The 21242-nt window shown below is 40.5% G+C and overlaps 1 protein-coding gene across 1 annotated transcript in view; it reads left to right on the forward strand.

The window, feature by feature from the left end:
• The window catches only part of LOC139620710 (metabotropic glutamate receptor 7-like), a 60082-nt gene that overhangs the window by 20346 nt on the left and 18494 nt on the right, over positions 1-21242 (forward strand). The window contains exons 2-6 of the mRNA XM_071476508.1: positions 6016-6232; positions 11988-12123; positions 12780-12934; positions 15483-15620; positions 17511-17711. Of these exons, the coding sequence (XP_071332609.1) occupies positions 6016-6232; positions 11988-12123; positions 12780-12934; positions 15483-15620; positions 17511-17711 (847 nt within the window). The remainder of the gene's footprint in view (positions 1-6015; positions 6233-11987; positions 12124-12779; positions 12935-15482; positions 15621-17510; positions 17712-21242) is intronic.

Below are 21242 nucleotides of genomic sequence, written 5' to 3' on the forward strand. Positions count from 1 at the left end.
TTCGTGTTGTGCCATATGCTGCCCATTTTTTCTTCAAAAAAACATTTCTTTTTTCATCGACTGTATGAGAGAAAACACAGAGCGGAACGGCGCAGCAAGCTGTGTGAGCCGCTCCCAGCTCGTCAGAATCATTACCTTCACATCAGCAGAGCAGGACAGTTTAAGCACAAACATTACAATCTCGCACCTTTCTTTAGGGCTGCCCCTGGTGCTTGTGGGCTTCTGTATGTGAAAATGCAACGGAAAGGCCAAGGCACTCTAATTAACTTCGCCTGGCATTCCCATTTACTGTGAACGTGTCTAACCTTTACACAACCCCGCTTAGTCACCTCTCCTCTTAAACACCCAGGTTGAAATTCTCATTTAATGTCAGTAAGCAGATTACTATCCTCCCCCCTAACTACCACCTCCCACCCCTATCTTCTTTTTTTTCTTAACCGTCTTTAGACTTCAGCAACAGATTTTTATTCAGGGCGGCGGTAGCAGTTTGTGGTGGTAAATCAATAAAACAGTGTCCCCTATAACAGACCTCTGTGTTTTCCTTCCATCGATCCTGTCAGCCCAGATACATTCAAGAGCAAGCCAGGCGATTACCCTCAGCGATCCTAACTTTGATCTATACCGCAGATGACAGGTGCCAGACATCGGCTTTGGGTAATAGTGATACTGAAAGGTGTCATCGTTATTCATTCTTTCTTGGCCGTGAATTCAGTTGCTCATGATCGGCCTGTGGTTATTGTAGGCGTTGTCAATTCAGACAGCTTGCAGGCATCGCAATCATCCTTTCACCTTGCTGCCACTAGAGGATAGATCATGTTGTCATGTGTAATACCATGTTTCGTGCGTAATGGCTTCAAAGTTTTTAAGGAAATAAAGAGATCTGTGAGCGGAATCAAGTGCAGGTGTGGAAAGGGCAAACTCCTAGTATGGAAGGATTAAGAGAAAGTAATCTCTTACTCATTCTAATCTAATTATTTACAGAAAATAATTCAAAACTGTTGATAAAAAAATCCATTCTCCCTGCCCTATAATCTCTGTATTATCAGCTGCACTAAAGACATTCAAATCTGCTGCAATTTGTTGCAACAAGAGCTTATTTAATTGACACTGTTCTGGGCATCAATCATGCAACTGTGGCCAAAGTGGAAAAGTTAAACTTCTAATCTGCTGTGAAATACATGATAAAGTTCAGAAGAATTCAATTTCATTTGCTGATTTCATACATAAGGTTAAATTACTAACCTGCATTCAACTTCATTATTGCGCCTTCATGTACCAGAGATAAAAAAAAAACAAAAAAACACAAAGATGTTAGATTGTAATCAGTATCAGTTAGTCAGCAACTCCTTGTATCGTAATTCCAGCAGGTTTAATCCTCGCACCTCTGCATTTTCTTAATCAAGGTTTTGATCAAGCACTTTTGTTAGCTGGAGGTCAAAGTGGTAATTAAAAAAGAACAGGCTGAAAATGTGGATGTTTGTGCTGCAAGGAGGTGTAGATTCCTTGGGAATAAGGAATGGAGAAATTATATCAACAGGGTACAAGCCTGAGACAAAGTTAAAAGACATTGCCATCTTAAATGGTTCCCTGCAGCAAAAAGCTCCAGAGAGACAAATGTTCAAGCAGCTTTCTGTCCCCAGCTGGGGCGGAGATAGGACGTGATTCAACAAACCTATAACACCTTTTGACTCTGTAGTATTACTACAGCAGCTCTGTTGAAGATAGATCTTGTATCAAATGCTCCAAATATATGCTTCCCTTTTTGGAAAGAAGAGTCTTTTTAAATGCAAATTACTGTGGCTGTTGCTTTTCCATTACTTTGCTGTACTCCCTTTCTGACCCAGTGCACTCCATCTAGACAGCACTGAAGTGATTTAACTTGTGACATCGCTGCTGCATCGCCACCTGTGAATTTGTTTAATTGCATCACTGATTTTGTGCTTTCAGATTCTGTAGTTGGTATTTTATTTATTTATTTATTTATTTTTCTTTTTCTTTTTCTTTTTTTCTTTTTTTTTTTTGGCAACTTGAGACATATTGATTCGTCTTGAGCTTGACCTTCTACTCTGCTCCACAATTTGTCAGCTTTGTGCAGGTGACCCCCTTTGAGTTGTGGGTCAAAGCTATAACTCACACTCTGTCAGTTGAGGCAATCCCATCAGCGAGCTGCTGTGTCCTCATTCCTGTGTTTCCCCAGTGTCCGTCCGTTTTTGATCACTCTAACGGAAATGGATGGCATTCATACAGTGCTTAGATTAGACTGTTTGATGAGGTACTGCACTGGGTTCAAGAGAAAATGATGTGTGTCCCCGCATGTGCATCCGCCTGTCTAATGGATGGTAAGCATTTTGATCCCAGACCTGCCACCAGGTGTGATTGCAGTTTCAAAACCTCAAATGCAGTTGCTGATGAGATGTTTAGGACTTCATCAGGCAGCAATGTGAACAACCGAATACTAGATTTCTTTATCAATTATTTTACTTTATACTGAGTTTTTGATGATTTCCTGTTTGGTTAAACTATCTAGTGTGGAACATTTCAATGTAGACAGGTAAACATTACATACTACTTTTTGCTTTCCTTTTTTTTGCTTGCAGAGCAGCCAGTGCGCTCTATCAATGGTACAGATGAGCTCAGCGTCTTACTGAACTCAGAATTCACCAGACTCCTGTTCTTTCTGTTATTTCCCTCCAATCTCTCTCCTTCCTTATTCCTCTCGTCTCTGTGTGTTTATGAAACAGATTCATAAAGCTGCAGGAAATTGGAACATTTTCACATTGTGCAGATGTGTCTTAGTGGGGTTTTGCGCTATCCAGGGTGAATTTGCGTCTAATCACGTTTTACTGTTAACTTTGTAGGCAATAGCCCCGCCTCTACAATTCACTTCACGCTCTTGTCTGAGTCATCGGCCACGTCACCGGCTCTCTGAGTCTGTGTTGCTTTGAGCCAAATTATCCTGTTACCATGTTCACCATCTCAGCATGCTAACCTCCGCTAATTAGCACTGAACACGAAGTACAGCTGAATATGAATCCAATAGTTGCTGAGGTATTTTAGACGGACTGATCAACATTTTCCTCCCTAGAGCCACGCTGGCTAAGAATCCGAGCAATTTAAAGAAGTGTTTTGGGGGAAGAAGAACACCTGCAGTCTATTAAGGCGTTTCCTGAACATTAGGAAAAGTGACTATCTTGCATCTTTCTAAAGAGCTTGCTTGATATACCCTGTTGTACATCCTTATGAGATAATCAAAGTTACCTACATGTCCACTGTTCAGCTGATATTATGTGTTGTTAGTTGATGGTGGTAAATAAGTGTGATTACGCAGCTTTTTTTAAGGAGGGAACACAGTGTGGAAGTATGTGTTGACACTCGCAACTGCCATTCACAAATTTCCCCCAAAAATATCTTAAGTCAAGGTCCAGTTAGAATTTCTATGCAACAAAAAGCTCTGGATTTTGGATCAAATGGTCCTCTTCACTGGATGGAATTTGTTTAGTTGTCGTGCAGATAGCTCGGTTATCATCACATGACCCAAGAGTGTAACATTGGTCACATTATAACCTCTGTCTTTGTTCAAAGGCTTGAAAGTTGTGGAGCATTGTAAGATGCAGTTGAAAGCTACAGAGAGGCCAAGTCAACTTTGAGTTTTGTTTTTTTTCTCAGTAAAATAGTGCTGATACAGAGGTTAACTTTACGAGCAAAGTTCCATACTTAGCTTAAAATTCTGCAGCTTACCCACACACACACATTAAGTCGATGCAAATATGTGTAAAACATATCGATGTTGGTGTTATTCATATTTTTGCTTAAGTGGGAAGATCCATTCCACTCTCATGCCTGTATGTTCAATACAAAATTACAGCCAGCAGTTGATTAGCCTAGCTTAGCACAAAGGCTGGAAACAGGGGAAACAGTTAGCCTGGCTTTCTCCAGAGGGAAAAGAATCAGCCTATGAGCAATCAGTACCAAACTAGTACAGTACAAAAGTCGCAATCTTGCTTCTCCCCTGCAATAACTCATTGATCTGGTGGCAGCATGAAACCTCCCTCCAGCCCTGCAGACCTTTTACCTGCCTCAGTCCATAAAAATGTATATGGGTCTATTGGTCCATGTCTGGTCTCTATCATAAATAACTCCCTGTCATCTGGTTGTATCTCAGTTTGTTTTAAACATGCAGTTGTTCAGCCCCTTCTGAAAAAAAACTAACCTTGATTCATCCCCTTTCAAAAACTACCTGCCTATATCTAAGCTGCCTTTTTATCTCAGAAGTTTTCGAGAAAGTTGTTGCCAAACAGCTCACTCTGTCTTGACTGCACACAACATATTAAATCAATTCCAATCTGGTTTCCATCAGAGGTATTCCACTGAAACAGCTCTCCTCAGAGTCTCCAGTGATATAATGATGTCTTCTGATCAGGGAGAATATTCTGTTTTGGTGCAACTGGATCTTACTGCAGCTTTTTGTACTGTAGATCACAGCATCCTGATTGAAAGGCTCAGGCAGTGGGTGGGTGTCTCTGGCAGTGCCCTGGACTGGTTCTCCTCCTTTCTCTCAAATAGGAGTTTTTCTGTGTCACTTTGTTCCTACATGTCTGAAACGGCTGCTCTTTCCTGTGGTGCACCCCAGGGTTCTGTCTTGGATCCGATATTATTTGTTCAATGTATATTCTATGAATTTATATCATTAGCAAATTTAAAGGCATCTCTTACCACTGTTTTACATTTAATCTTTATGATGATGATATTGCCCTTTAAGCCTGAGGAGACTGATAAGATCTGTCTGTTTTACATAATTGTCTGACTGCCATAAAGAACTGGATGGATGACAACTTTTTACAGCTAAAAGACTGAGATCCTTCTCATTGTTTCAGATACAATAGCCTCCCAGGTTGTACAGTGTATTGGGTCCCTTTCTAGTCTAGAAATCTCTGATCTTTGATCAGGCTATGCATTTCGATCAACACATCACATCGTTAACCCATGTATGATTTGTTCAGGTATACTGTATCATAGAGCTATGGATGATTAGCCACAGTTTTATATCGTCCTGACTAGATTATCCCTCATGCAGGAGGGACAATCAGGATAGAACCCAAACAGAATATTATATTCACCCTGATCAGAAAATGACATTATGTCACTGAAGACTCTGAGAAAAGATGTTTTAAGTGGTATACCTCTGATGGAAACCAGATTGGAATTTATCCTTGTGTGGTCTAGTGTTTGTCATTTTATGTCTTTTTGTTGCGTTTATTATATAGTTTGTTTTCTTTCTTTAAGATCTTTATGGTGCTATCTTTAATAGTTTTACTTTTGTGAAGCTCTTTGTGACCATGCTTGATGAAAGGTGTTATACTAAATAAACTTCACTTATTTACTGTACTTATTTTTGCAGAGGGTCATGTGTTATGCAACTAGTTTTTGGCCTCCAGGGAGTCACAGCTCATGGCCAAGAAATAATTTGGCCATGTAATTTATGTACGCTTGCAAATTTATTTCAACTTTATGAATACTTCAATTTTTGTACAATTTAAACAAGAGATAAAATGTTAATCAGTGAGATGCAGAGACCCTAATAGGCAGGTTTCGTTAACTTTAGACAGAGCCAAGCTAACTATGTCCCCCACCAGGCTGCTACACTTAATGTAGCTGACTAATTGGAGGTAGCTACAGCACAAAGACATGAGAGTGATGCATCTTCTCATAACTCTCAGCAAGAAAGTTTATTTCCCAAAGTGTGACACTGTTCCTTAGGTTTCTAAATATAGCTGACCCTGGCAGTCACTGTGATTTTTGTATCTATCATATGTGGCACAATGAGGGCATATGGTGCATAAATTTCACACTCAAATAAAATGGTTAATATTGCACTCATAGTAAATAATGGGTGATTTTGGACATGGCCATCCAGAAATGTGATTTGTCAAAACAGTCACCATAGCAACAAAATATGATGACACTTGACTAAATGTTTCTTTCCTCTCTCTCCGACCCCCACCTCCTCTCCTTAAGATCCCGCAGATCAGCTATGCGTCAACAGCCCCGGAGTTGAGCGACGACAGGCGCTATGACTTCTTCTCGCGGGTGGTTCCTCCAGACTCATTCCAGGCCCAGGCCATGGTGGACATTATCCAAGCCCTGGGCTGGTCTTACGTCTCCACCATCGCCTCAGAGGGCAGCTATGGAGAGAAAGGAGTAGAGGCCTTCACACAACTCTCCAAAGAAGCAGGTAAGGGAAGGGATGGACACTACTCAAGTTATAATAATCTTTTTTTTTTCTTTTTTTTTTTTACTTATTTGTCTGAGTAAAAACATACACTTTCAATTTGACCCAGACAAAGTTCAGTTTTCCAGTTCATTGTAAAATCTGTTTTTGGTTGGATGAATTATTGATCTGTTTGGCAACTTCTGCTCTCGTTCCCCAATGAGTTGTGGAGTGTTACTGGAAATGTAGACAGAGAAACAGCTTTTAGAGATGATGCCGCATCACCGTAATGAGCATTGCCTGTACCTATGTCACAGTTTTTTTGTTTTGTTTTTGATTTTTTTTTTTTTTTTAACATAACCCTTTCAGCTTTTTGCAAACTCAGAAGAAGAATTGTCTGATAATTTCTAATGTAGTGTCTTCTGCGATCGGAGAAGAGCGAGAGCAGCCTGGCAACTGGTCATTTGGGAGAGTTTTGTTTTATGCTCTGCCTCTTCTGTTTCACTCAACCTCATTTTTTATCCCTGCTAGTGAGAGTGCAGGGCTCTGAGGATGATAATGATGGCAGTCAGCTTTATGGTCAGTTCAAACCACTCTGGTCCAGTTGTGTGTGTGAAGTAGCAGGGTTTTAGATATTTAGTCTTTTTAGAAAAGAAGCCTGCCTTCTTTGGTGACGGTCTCAAGGCATTTCCCTAAGAAACCATGTGATTAAACGGAGAGCGATGAACCACTGACTGGTCTAGAAAGCAAGCTATTAGAGTCAGCCATGTTTGTTGGCTCCTGTAATGTAACATTAATGGTGATTGTTTAAAGTGGCAATGGTCCTTTTTCAGGCTTAACAGTCAAGCTGTAATATTTAGATGTGGGTTTGCAGAGGTTAGGATAAGGGTCTTGAAGAGTACTTACAGTATAACAGAGATTTGCATTCAGACGAGGTGTTGTGGTTTTACCTTGAACTGGGCTGAAAATTGTGCACACGCTTGACTCACCTGCTTTTTGCACATTGATGCTGTTGTTGGCATTTGGTGGTACATGTGAATCAGCAGTCACTGCTGCAGCCAGGAGGCACTCAGTTTCAGCTGCTATACAGTACAATGGGTCGGCTATCTTTGTCAAAGCATGTGGTCTATAGTGCAGTGCTTATGTCTGTAGAGACTTTACACTGTTGCTGCTGCAGTATTGCTACAAGATCACGACAAGGATACATTACTACAATCATGCTGGATGATTGTAAGAAGGTTTTGAATGTACGAGAGTTTGCAATAGGTTTGTGTTCAAAATTCCAATTCCTTTTCCATCTTTTTGAAAGAATCACTTTAAGATGAATGTTACCTGGGAAGGAAAAATTACCCTCCATTACCGATGATTGCACATTCGTGCAACTCATGACACCAGGACCATGTATTTTGCTGCTTCTCACCTTCACCTCTATGGATCCCAATCCATTTCCTGCAAATCTGCAGGGAGTGATCGCTGTCTCTTCTAACAGACTAATGTGCGGAAACCTCTAAAATGAGCAGAGCTAATGACATCCCACAGGCACTGATCAGAAGTCCAGCATGCATTTTTTATCTGTGTGCACTCGTGTCCAGTGTAATCACTCATTAAAACTTTAAGAAGCTGTTTGTGTCTGCATAATTTGCATCGACAGAGAGAGAGGCAGAGAGACGAAGTAGCTTGTGTAGGAACACATAAGCGAAAGTCCTGCTTTAAGGCTTATTTTGGACGTTTCAGTCATCTTATATCCCGTGATGGTTGCTGTTTCTTCCAGCGGGTTTTCTCAGATATATTTTCCACTTTTCCCTTTTGCAAAAAGCAGTAAACACACTGATATTATTAAGAATCCTGAACAGCTGCACAAGGAGTATGAAATCATAAGCCATTGTTGTTGTTGACTCATCCTGTTGCTTCTGAGCTGCAGTCACTTTGCAATATTTTGTATTCATATACAAATGGGAATTATTTCCTCTCAAGAAAAGCTTCCTTTAGGCATCTTATCTTTTAATAAACACAAAAATTATGTAATAGCACAACTACACATTCACAGGATTCACTCAAAGGCAGCGGTTCTGCACCAGAACTGGAACTGCAGTGGTTTGAATTGAAAACATCTGAGTAAATATGGAGAATATCTGGAAAATACTGTAAGTATGTTATGATTAAATGTTTTTTTTCAAGAAATTGCTAAATTGGAGAGCAAAAACAGCATTGTTGGGTGGATGTTGTTGCTGCCCTGCAAGTTGATCAATGGGACCTTGAGACGGTTTTTGTGGCTGCTCTGTTTGGTTGCAGTGAAATGTCAGATGCATTAGTAGGATTCTCGCTTCACCACTTCAAGGAGAACCATCTAGTGGGATAATGCAATATGGCTGCCCATTACCCCAAGCTGAGACTGGAGTGATGGTCAGCCTGTATTGATCTCTTCTGGGTTTTTTTTCCTATTCTTTTTCTTTTTTCATGCTCAGCTTTCTCTCTCCCGTATAGGCACTGTTCCATTGTGCACCTTCATCCTGGCTGCAGGTGAAGCTGGCAGAGATTAATCTTGTTTGTATTTTTCTGTGTCTGTCTGGACTCAAGCCAGAGCGATGGAGTTCAGTTTTCCCATTTGATAAAAAGGCTTGCATTTGAGGAAAACCTCCCACGAAATATCACTGTGGAATTGATTGTAGCAAGTTGCCAACACTATGCGTCCTTAGATCAAATCTCAGCTCTGAGGGGAAAAAAATCTGCCAGTAAAGTATAGCACTCATATTTAGCAGTAGAAATAGGCTGTGAAAGAAGCCTGATGCATCCGCAAAACGCCATGAAATAGACCAGGATATTTCTACAGGACCCCTCGACATTGTCGAGTCCCAGAACAGCAGTGAGGAAAGGCGTGCAGGATATATAAGGTCACACGGATGGCGAATATGAATGTCAGCTGCATGTCAGCCCATTTTGATGTGCTCCCACGTGCTCAGGCGGGGAAGCTGGAGGGAGCAGGTCTGCCTTTTAACTGTCGAGGTGATAAATATAATTGCAGCATTATGGATCCCCTGGAGGTTTGGGTTTGGAGGGTGTTGAGTAGGCAGGTGGGGGGTCAAATCCATCAAGAGCTTCTAATTTAAAGGGATTTGTATTTCACTATGCAAAATGGCAAGGCTGGACTCCTCGCCCTGAAGTGCATTTTCAGAACCGAGGGCATTGAGGATGAATAATTGAAGCAGTTAATGCAGAGCATGACCTATGGCACCGAGACAGATAAGTGGAGAACTTCCAAGACCTGATGAATTTAGCCATCATGATCATTAAGCTGTCTTTGATATATTAATCAAATGTGGAGCAGAGGGTAGGAGTTCACGGTGCATATACTTTTGATATTATGTGTGGCATCATAGGTAAATGAATCAGGCACAGCTGAAAATTTCGGTGTCACAAACCAGCACACCTCACCTCTACTGTAAGCCGAAATTTGAAAAGCAAACGTGTCGTCCTCACTCTCCTCACTGTCTGTGAGTGACAGCTAGACAGTACAGTATCTCTATCCAATCCTATTTCTTGGATGAGGCTTCAACAAGTTGGAATAAAACACTCTCTTCTCCCACAGCCTGACATTTATCTGTCTCGCATCGCACATCTTCAGCCAACGTAGACACGTGGCTCTTCTTTAAACCCACAGTTTCTGTCGAGGACTCTTTCAAGTCCACACAACACCTTCCAGTGACAGGTGAAGGCAGTCCGACCCACAGCACAGCGCTCTGGAAGCACAGATACACTGCTTGCATTTCCATCATACCTGCCTCCGCAACTAAAAGACTTAGTGGCCATCTGACTGACTGACAGATGAAGTATTCTGCAGGCGTTCAATAATTTAGCCACCACTGCACAACCGCCGATCCACAGCCTTTAGGGCAGTCTTAGGCTCTCTGTCTCTCTCTGAAGATGGGATTTGCTCTGAATGCTTCTTATCTTCATCAGTGGCTCCTGTGGTCTCCATCTGTATTATTGACTGTTTTGACCTATAATACATCTCTGTTCAAGAGCATCATAACTCTCTTCACACAAGCCCACAGGGTTTTTGTCGTGATGGAGTTAATGTATTTTCATGAAACTTCACTTCTCTGCATATTATGAGTTTATCCTTTTTTCTCCCTCTCTGGAGTGAATGTGTGAGTGTGATACCTACCTGCAGGCTTACTGGCCCCCTGGAGCTGAAAGCTGCTGCTAATACGCCAGAATCAAATGTTAAACAGTGCTGGTTTTCTAAAACAGAAATCTTGGAAGTGCAGTGTCATACTGTAGGATTTTCTGGTTGAAATCAACTGAAATCCCTGGTCTTCAACAGAGCTTAAAGTGTCGTCCCTTGGAGACCTACAATGCTGGCTGCGCTGCACAAATGACACCAAGCACGTCTCACTTTAAGAGGATACCACAAACCCTTGAGCAACAGCTAGGCCGTTGGCGGGATCTCCATTTTTTTTTTAATGTGTAGTCCACTTAGGGAGGGTAACAGCAGTCACCCCAGAATGTTTTCTCACATCAAGAAATATACTTAATTCTGCCTGCTGGTACTAAATAAATGGATAGTTAAGAGGAGGTTCAGCAGTTGTCATTTTGCTATCTTCTGCCTTTAGAAATGCCACAGTAAACCGTGACTGGAGATGTGTGATCTGCCAGCTAAAAGCTGTTTATATCAAAGTAATGAGCCTGAGGAGACTGGCAATTAGGAGATTCCTTCCATTTCTCTGTCTACTCAGGAAAATTCAAACTGAAAGGTTATTGGGTAGGCTATTAAAACGCTTGAGTGGGAGAATTTTTAATTGGTTTGTGTGGAGTTTTGCTGTTGACTCAGGCTGCTGCCTCAGTCTAGGCCTACAGTAGTGAGGATGTTCTCTTGCACAGGTGATCATATTATCTGTTTATCTAAAGTGCTTCAAAGGTTAGCTTGTCCTTCACACCTATAATTACCATACCAGAGCGGAGCAAAAACTCTATTATTTATTTATTTATTTATTTTTTGTGAAAGATATCATTTTGCTTCTCTGCCTGATAATGAGCTGTTGAATATAACCCTGAAGATAACAATAGCTAGCAATCTGTTAAAAGCCAATTGCAATAATGCACTGTGCCAAATACAGTATCTAGCATCTATTTAGCAGCGCACGGAAGCAATCAGTACCCTTCATCCTGTAAAAACTCATTAGTGGTGACCTGTCTGAGAATGATTTATTGTCAATATTAATATCCTCTTTGTTTGTTATTGCCTGCTGTGCTATCTGATTGGTTCAGGGTCCAACAAGAGATGTTTGATAATGGCTTTAAATGAAAAGTCAATGGAAAGCTGTTGGTTTTTCACAAATACTTAATATGAAATCTGTAGCTTTATGTCCCTGTTGGTGCAGATTATTGGATTTGTTATAGCAGATATGTTTATAACTCTCTGTGAAATGATGCTGGTGCTCAGTCGGAGGGCGCAGTTTGAGAGTTATATTGCATGCTGCTGTGGTTTGCAGATCATTGCCAAAATGTAAATGTATACACTGTAAGACTATCATTTAGACTCTATAGTGAGAATGACAGCATCATCACAATCCCACTATTGTGTTTAGATGTGTTTTTCATTTCCATATGGGTGAGATTTCCATAGAAGAAAAAACAGCTATTGTGACCTTAGGCTTTGTGTGTTTGAGTGTGTGTGTGTGTGTGTGTGTGTATTTGTGTACGTTTCTGTGTGAGAGTGAGTGAATGGGAGCGATCATCCCAGAGGCCTTATCATTTCTTACTCCTTTCCCATTAAAAGGTGGAATCTGCATCGCCCAGTCTTTGAAAATACCCCACAACCCCAAGCTGGAGGATTATGACAAAGCCATCCAACAACTGCTGGAAACGCAGCACTCGCGGGCAGTCGTCATTTTTGCCAGTGAAGAAGACATACGGTGAGGAGCGCAGCGCATTCTGGCTTCATCCATGTCGCTCAGGCATGTTGATGACTTGCCATGTTCAAGTCTTTAATCTCTGAGTAGCAGCTCCTGAAAACAGGCTAGAGGCACAGATTTACCATGCGCACAGGATGTCTGCTACACAAACATGCCTCCAACAACACAAACACAAGCATGCCTCAGAGGAGAAGTGGGAATACAGATCGCAACAAAGCAACAGAGATATTGTTTCATTTACAATGCCCCTTGGGTAATGTTTATGTAAAGAAACACAGAATCAAAGATTTAGTACCTGTAAATTCAGAATGAACAATCCAGAAGTGAATGTGACAGTGAAATGTAGAAGAATAGATGAGTGAGATACATGGAGATTAATGAGTCTTCCTTAATGAACTACCTATCCCTATTATCTTTGAATAAGAGATAAAAAATAACACATTTTCTCAACACAAAACAAAACATAAGAAATAATAATAGTAGTTTCCCTCCTTTTTTCTCACCTTTAATGAGCAGAACGAATGAAAAACTGTACATGACAGGGCTGAAATGCCCAAACAGCTCCTTAAAGCCAGCTGTGCCTTTTTTGTAATAGATATTAGATTGCACACGCCTCTTGTACTCTCTCCTAATTCGCACATTGGATGTCCTTGCAGGGGAGTTCTCAATGCCACCAAGAGGGCCAATCAGGTGGGCCATTTCCTGTGGATTGGATCTGACAGCTGGGGGGCCAAGAGCAGTCCAATCCACCAGCTTGAAGATGTAGCGGTGGGAGCAGTCACTATTCTGCCCAAGCGCTCCTCGATTAAAGGTACAGACAGACTGGAGCGTACACACACAGATGCACACTGCATGTATTTTTTAGGGGTTTTTTTTTGTTTGCATAATTGTTTTCCGACCAAACTAGAGTTAATACATTTCCAAATATGTTTTTTAAAAAGTCATGGTTATGAAATCTATGAAAAATCTACAATAAGTGCTTTTGTAGCCACTCGGGGCCAGCAAAATTAATTTGAAACACAACGCTGACATATTATCACCTTATGAAATGTACATGATGCTGTTGTTAGTGAGCAGTCGCCATTTACACATCCAGGAGAAACAGATCAACATTAATCTTTTGAAGTAATGTTTCTGGTCACCAGGCGGATCAAAGTCCAATATCCACTGTCTTTTTGGCTCTGCTAAGTAGTGATGTGGTCAAGTATAAATGTAAAAATATTTACACTGTTCCTAAATGGTTATGGCACATAGAACATAACTGCACTGCTCATGAGTCAACCCCTGCCTTCAAGGACCCTTGCTACATGCAGTATCCCTCTCTCTCTCTCCCCTCACATACATACATGTTCTAGCCTCCTCAGTAGCCTGAGACAAATGTCTCAAGAGTTAAATAAGCTGCCTGATGGTCTGCAAACGATTTTGATGAGAGCAGTGAGAGTGACTGAAAATTGGAAAGCTGCAGGTCATAAAACCAAAACAATGAGCTAAAAGGTGCTAAAAAAGCTCTTCAGAGCTGAGAGGAACTGCAGAGTCAGGTGATAGTGCTCTCTGGGTTCATCACTATGAGCGACCCCTTTCACATTACACAGTAATTTTAACTGTTGTTAATATATAAAGCTGATAAGCTCAGCATTAAGAAAACATTGGAAATTTTTTAACATTTCCATGTGTCATTGACTCGCTCACAAGCCCATATAAATGCAAATCAAGACAAATGCCAAAAGGAAATGTACTTGTAAGATGTACTATACAGAAATCTGTGATGTTCAATGCATTTCAAGAGAGGTGATGCGATTTTATTTACCTTTTTTTGTACGTACTTCATCTCCATCTGTCTCACCTATTTCAGCTTAAGTTGGCAGTTTCCTACATTTCTCCGAATGACTTTGGACATTCCTCAGAGAGCAAGTGTGACCTTGTTGTTGCATTTGGCCGTGGGTTGTACATGACCAGACTAAAATCAGTTTGAATAAATTGGCTATTTTATTATTAAACGTTGAACCAGTGAATGTGACTGTTTCACCTCTTGCAGACATCACATATTGATCAGTGTGATTTGACTTGCTTTAAAAGTCAAGAGTCTCCCATCTCAGACAGCTGGAGAAATTGGTACGACAAGTCTGTATTATTATTGAAATGAACATGAAATGAAAGGTCTTTAATCTGGTTTTTAATATTAAGCATTTATGCTTTTTTTTTTTTTTTTTTTGGGAAGAATACTGTTAGCGCCTGTTTTTATGTGCTTAGGGGTGGATCACTCTGTAGAACTGCAGCTTAAAAACGTCCACCCTCAAGAAAAAGGAAGTAAAGGAGAAAATTATACTGCTAATTATACTGCATTTGCCAGGACATGTACAAATTCACCACAGAAATAGAATATTGTCAGCGTGTACCTCCTATTTAAAGTTCTGTCCAGTGTCACAGTCCTAATAACCACTAATCATTACAATCGAGGAAATTTGAAAGCCTGAGTTTTATGAAGCTTTTCTTAATTAGGGGAGGTCCACTCAGGACAAATGTACACTCTGGCAGCAGCAAGAATGTCATTAATCCACCATGCATCATTGATGGTCTTTTGAAAAGAAAATCAGCTGAGTCATCCAGCCCTGATTAGCCATTATCACCTCTACCCACGACTCAGCGGATATGACTGGGTAACAGACAGTGGAGACACAGACAGAGAGACTTTAAAATATGAAAATTATAATTCTTCAGACAGAAAATTGTGTGTTTAAAAAAATGCAAAAAAAAAAAAAAAAATCCTCCACTGTGAATCTCACACTGAAGTTTAGTTCCAGCTCAGTTTCCTGACCCACATTGGGAGGTAGAGTTGCACAAACAAGAGAACAAAATCCAGCAATACAGGCTTTCTTTTGCTTTGTTGCGGGAAGTTATCTCTCCTCAAGCTAATGCTTCGTACAGGCACCTAAGCCCTGTTGAAATTAGTAATAAGCTAATACATCATGCCTTCAATCCAGTTCTGTTGTAATGGATTTTATGAAGTGAGGAAAACCTGTTCAGCACCTACAGGACCTCACAGCCAGAGGCAACAGGCTGTGGCACCACTTACAATCCCTGTGTTATTTATTATGCATCCTGTTTTTTAATTAATGTAATTTCCTAGATGAAAGAAGTGATTAAAGTTCCATGGGGCTTGAGAGGAAGAGGAACGACCGTGGTCAAATTTTGATGAAGTAGTGCTCGCTGGTGTGTTTCCAACACCTAGCAGCCACCACCACACTGCCATTACCACCGCCACCACACTGTTTCTCAAGCTTCGCTTCATTTCCTCCAGGTTTGAATTGGTTGATAATTGGTCCGGAACTGAGCCATTCTCCTCTTTCCTCTGTTCCCAGGGTTTGATGAATACTTTACTGCGCTCACCCTCGAGAACAATCGCAGGAATGTGTGGTTTGCTGAGTTTTGGGAAGAAAACTTTGACTGCAGGCTCCTCAGTGCCTCGAAGAGAGAGGATACAAGTCGTAAATGCACAGGTACATGAGTTTTGACATGAACTAATTAGGATGATTTCTGTAAAACACTAAAAGATGATGCATAATTTCACCCCCCCATATCAGGTTGATGTGAACTTGACCTTTGGTTTGCATTAGAACCTACAGATAGACTATTGGGGTTTTAATTCAACCCCTCTCGTCTGCTGCGCAGCCAGAAAGTCTAACACCAGGTGTTTCTACCCAGCAGGTGCATGACAGGCAGAGTTTATAATTAGAATAATAATGCACCACGTGGTCTTAGTCATACTACAGTTACACACCGTCTGCTCCTGTGGCTAATGTCCTGTAACTCTTAAATCCCTTATTCCCTCTATTCCCCCTCTACTCAGTCACCTTGACAGCTCAGCATAGTCAATGGTGTGTCTACTAACTCAGTACATTTCATTTAGGTTGGAAATTGGTCGGGGGGGTTGACAAAAAGCCATGTAAATACCATTCATGCCCCCATTCTGCTTTATTACCATCTTTGTGGTAGCATTAATGATAGTGTTGTTGCTAACAGTGATGCATGCTTCTATTAGCTAAACTCTGCCTGCCAGCGCTGTGACAGGCATTGCACTGCATGTTTTATCTACGTGGATGATGCCTGTGATGTGGGATGCCGTATTAATCTTGCTTGCATACATGATGATGGTAATAGCAGTGTGACACAAATTACTGTTTGCTGAGGGATTTTGTTTCCTTTATAATCTCCTGTTCGGCATCATCTGTCAGGCGTCAAAGACAGAAGATGCTCGTCCACTTAGTGAGTCCCACAAACCCTCTATAAAATGACTATAAATGTCTTTTATCTTTTCTTCATTTCCTCTGAAAATAGCTGTGCGACTGTCACTATAGTCTCTTCTTTTATACCTCAAGCCAGGCTGATATTTATGAATGTTAAATACTAACAGGAGGCTTTTGCTTTCGCAAACTGTCCATTTAGGACCCTATGCAAAGCTCAGAGAAGCAAAAAGGTTACATGTGGGCTGAAGTGTATGTTAAGTTCTGAGGAATGGGATGAAATGTCAGCACAGATTGCTTTTGACCTCCCTCAGTCTGTGCAAGTCTCCCACATCCTTATATGTGTCCTATTAACATCATCTGCTCCTCCACTGAGCTCTCAACAGGAACTATGAACAGCTCTCACTGAAAAGAAAACTGTCTTAGTATTTGCTGTTATTTTCTTGATGATGCATTTTTATTATCCGGGAGCTTGAATGTTATAATTATGATGATAATGATGATGATCATGATGATGATCATTATTATTAGTAAAAGAAACAGCAGTATTTTTGCTGTTGTCATTTTCATTTACTCGTTGAAATGCAGCTTTTATCTACCAGGAGTATAAAATAGCTTATTCAGTTTGTAACAAAAACAAAAATCCAGCAGAGGTTGTACATTATGTATTCAAGCAGTGTATCAGCAGCATGAGGCAAAAACCTTTGCAGCAGCCCATAGCAAAAGGGCAGTACACTGGGAGGAGAATATAAAGAGCAGGAAGCCACTGTAGAAGAGTATGTTACTAAAGTTCACAGTGATCTTCATCATCTTGCAGATGGGACAAATGACGTCCATTCTCAGCAGCCAATTACTTTGTAATACACCCCAGCAAGTCAATCAAAATCTGCTGTATTCGTCACAAACACTTTGTCTCGCACCTCAGCTTGATGTTTTTCACTTGGGAATTAAATGTGTCTTTTTATTTCCTACGCCACATTGTCCCTTTAGGTGTAATGCCTTCAAAATCAAAACTGACGCGACTGGCAGCAAACAGTAAATGGGAGGACTAAAAATGAAGCTGCAGATGACAGGCAGCGCTGAGAGAATCTAATGGCTCATGGTGTATTTGGCTGTTAGTCCTCCTCTTCCTTTTTCTTCCCTCAGGCCAGGAGCGCATTGGGATCAACTCCAAGTATGAGCAGGAAGGGAAGGTACAGTTTGTGATTGACGCGGTGTACGCCATGGCCCACGCTCTCCACAACATGCACAGGGACTTATGTCCTGATCATCTTGGCGTCTGTCCACAAATGGAGTCTGCGGACGGAAAGACTCTGCTGAAGTACATACGTAACACCAGCTTCAACGGTGAGTGACACATTGCAGACGTCTACACAGCAGATGCCTACAGGATGTGTGGGTAAGAAAAGCGAAATCGTGTGTTATCTACTTCACTTTTGAAGGACATTTTACATCTTATAGTAAGCAAGTTAAAATTAGATTACTGGTTACTCATCGCTGCAGATAAACTCTATTCTGTTGCTCCATTGAACAGCAAGAAATATATTTCGTCCACTGTATTTCAAGCTCTGTGGCGGAGATACAGAATAATGGTGCAAACTGTAGATTTGAGGACTACTAGATTGATAAACCACCTCGAAACACAAGATAAAACAGTGATGTCAAAGGCAATGATGGCAGTGATATCATTTTTTTCTCTCGCAGTCTTCTCTCACTGACCCAAGCACATTAGTTAAAAGAACAGTTTTATTTTCTGCCGACAGTCACATAAGAATATGGATGCCACTTTCACATCTGTACATTAAATATCCATCTGGAGCCAGCAGCCATTAGCTGAGCTTAACACAAAGACTGAAAGCACCTCTAAGGCTAGCGAATTAACATTTTGTTAACATTTTGTTAACATCTGTACAAAAACCAAAGAGTAAAAATGATACATTTTTGTTTTACAGACTATTACCTGGGCATTAGCAGCAACTTCTCCGCTGGTTGCCTGGAATCTGCTCCTGCACATGACCCTCCTGTAAAATGACAAATAGATGTTTTTACACTTTTGCTTTTTGACCAGATTAAACAAACAAGTTAAATGTGTAGATTAATTAGCTTTAGAGGCATTTTTCTTAACCCTCGGACAGAGCCAGGATAGCTGTTTCCAGTCTTTATGCTAAGCTAAGCTAATCATTTCCTGCTTCAACTTTGTATTTACCTGATTCCTACTCATTCAGCTGAAAGTATCTAAAAGCGTAAAAGTGTATTTTACAAAATATCAAACCATTCCTTTAACTGCTACTTTTTCTTGGAGCGTTTTACTCAATGGTAATGTGTTTCCATATCAGTTTCCAGTGTTAAGATAAAATATAATTTAAAATCATCTCAGTTTCAGATTATAAGAAGGTAATAATGTATAGGAAACAAATACACACTCTGCCACTTTCTCTGATTAATGCGTAAAAGGGTTGCCACCCGTCCCGGCTTTCCTGGGGTTGTACTCTTTTTTTTGAGTAACTGTCCTGGCAAAGAATATTAATTTGCCAGGACACTGAATTGTCCCGGGAAAATGCACTTCTAATTTAGACTTTCATAGTTTCCAATAAAACCTAATTTGTTTCCTACTATTCCTGTTCTGTTTACCTTATTACCTGGCAACTGCAGCGTGCAACCACATCCACGACCCCACCGTGAATTCAGGCAGAGAGGATTGAGGCAGGTGCTTGGAGAGTGCTGCAAAAAAACAAACAAACTTCAATTTACTTTGTTGGTGTGGTGAAATGGAGGGAGAGATAGACAAGGAGAACATTGCAATAAAATCAGGCAAACCCTCCCCCGCCCCAAAAAACCCCCCAAAAAAAACAGAAACAGGTGGCAACCCTAGTTAATGCAGTTGCTTGTGGGCTGGCTACAATTTAAACTTGCAAAATTGCTTTCATTCGTGGTCAAAAGCGTCACAACATTTTCTGGATCTGTGGAATATTTTGAGCCAATATGGTATATTATGGGTCTACCGCTACTTGAACCTCTGCATAATTCAGCCCCGTGCAGAAAGAGATGTGCAAGATAATAAACAATTAATGGCAAATAGCTATTAATGACAAATGCTCTGAGATGCAGGAGTGAGTGGGGGAAGAGAGCCAAATGGGAGATGAGTTTAAAACAAGAGAAGCCTTTGTCATTACAAATGTGCTGGCATGTATGTCAGCCAGTGATCATTAGAGGCTCCTCTGAAGTGCATTGTTTCTTCACAAAATGTTCTAGATAAGATTCAGCTGTTTAAAATAAGGAATCAGCGTAATCTCCTCAGAAAACTGGCCTACTTTTAGAGGTGGACCCAGTTCACTGTGTCTTTTCTTTTTAGTATTAAAATAACACTCCACCCTGATGCTTTTTGGTGGCATATGTGGGAAATGTATTCTTATATGTAGTTAACTGGGATAGGCATATTATGCTATTGATTCTCTTCATGTTCTGGTCTTCTTTTTTTTTTTACCATGACACTGTTTATTTTTTGGCTCATTTAAGTGTATATTTCCAACATCAGAACTTAACAATTAATATGAACTGCAATCTAATCAACCTACACACATCCCATGACTGAAAGGGATCAGGGTTAAATGAATGTATGAACCATACAAAACAGAAATCCCGCAGATAGTCAGCTGATATTTTCAAAAAAGCTTTTTCTGCAAAACATATGAACACCTTTTCAAGGATTTTTGTTGTTAAATGAATCCATTCAAAAAGACCAAGCTGTGGGCAGCAGAGAACGAGTCATGCTGTTCTTTTTGAACCTGCTTCTCTAGTTCTATTATTAATTCACAGGGGTGGAACTTGAGGAATTCGAACAATTAAATATCTTGCCTGATAATCAGACCAAATTGCTACTTTGTGTTGCCCAAACAAACCCGCACTAAGCCCCCTCACCATCAGGCAAAACAGAAGCTTTGATAACGGTTGCATAATGATTGAATTTTGTGAGTAATTGCTGTCCATTAATTGGAAGTTAGATTTTGTAGCCCTCCTCTTTTCGTAGCAATATATAAGGACACATATATTCTGCTTCATGTTTGGATTTTCTCTACCTCGTTGTTAATATCAAGGGAGTGTGATCAGTGTCATATAATGGATTAGGAGTTCAGAGGGAGCCTTTCTTCTTCAGCCTTTTTCTCTTTGTTTTTCTTTTCTTTGTTAGTTAAGCTTATCTTTGTATAACATGCCCTGAGCTATAATCTTGCTTTTTCTGTTTTCTTTTATTTTGTCATTAAATGTGTGTTATGTGTATATGTGTTTGTCTCACAATGCCCCTTTTCAATGTTTTGCACTTCAGATTCCACCATGGAAATACAAAGTAAACACCAAACTTGTTTACTGAGGGCCTGATATTGAAGTTCTAACTATAGGTTCAATCAAAATAACTTCACTTAATGTTAAAGGGTTGAATCGCACTGTGTAGAGTACAAAAAGGTTCTCTCTGAAAAGGCAAGACGCTCAAATCGTCCTTCTTCAAGAGACACACTTGAATGTTTTGAACATAGGAAGCTAAAGGATGGATGGATTGACCTTGTGGCTTATTTGTGTTTCTCTTTGAAAAGCAGAGGTGTTGTAATACTGCTGCACAAAAGTATACCTTTCACAACAGAAAAGGTTATATCAGTTGAAAAGAGCTGTTTGGTTTGTATTTCTGTTTTTATGCCTCTGCGTCAGTGACAGCCAGAGCAGGAGGTATATTGTTTTCAGGTTGTCCATCCGTACGTGCGCACCTACATTTGTCCGTCCTGTTCTCATAAACACGACATCTCAGTAACTTGAAGGAACTTCTTCAAATTTGGCACAAACATTCGCTTAGACTCATGGTTGAACTGATTAGATTTTGGTAGTCACAGG

This window comes from Trachinotus anak, unplaced genomic scaffold (genome assembly GCF_046630095.1).
Source record: "Trachinotus anak isolate AG129_WGS33_773 ecotype Australia unplaced genomic scaffold, CSIRO_AGI_Tana_v1 ptg000004l, whole genome shotgun sequence".
Taxonomy (NCBI): domain Eukaryota; kingdom Metazoa; phylum Chordata; class Actinopteri; order Carangiformes; family Carangidae; genus Trachinotus; species Trachinotus anak.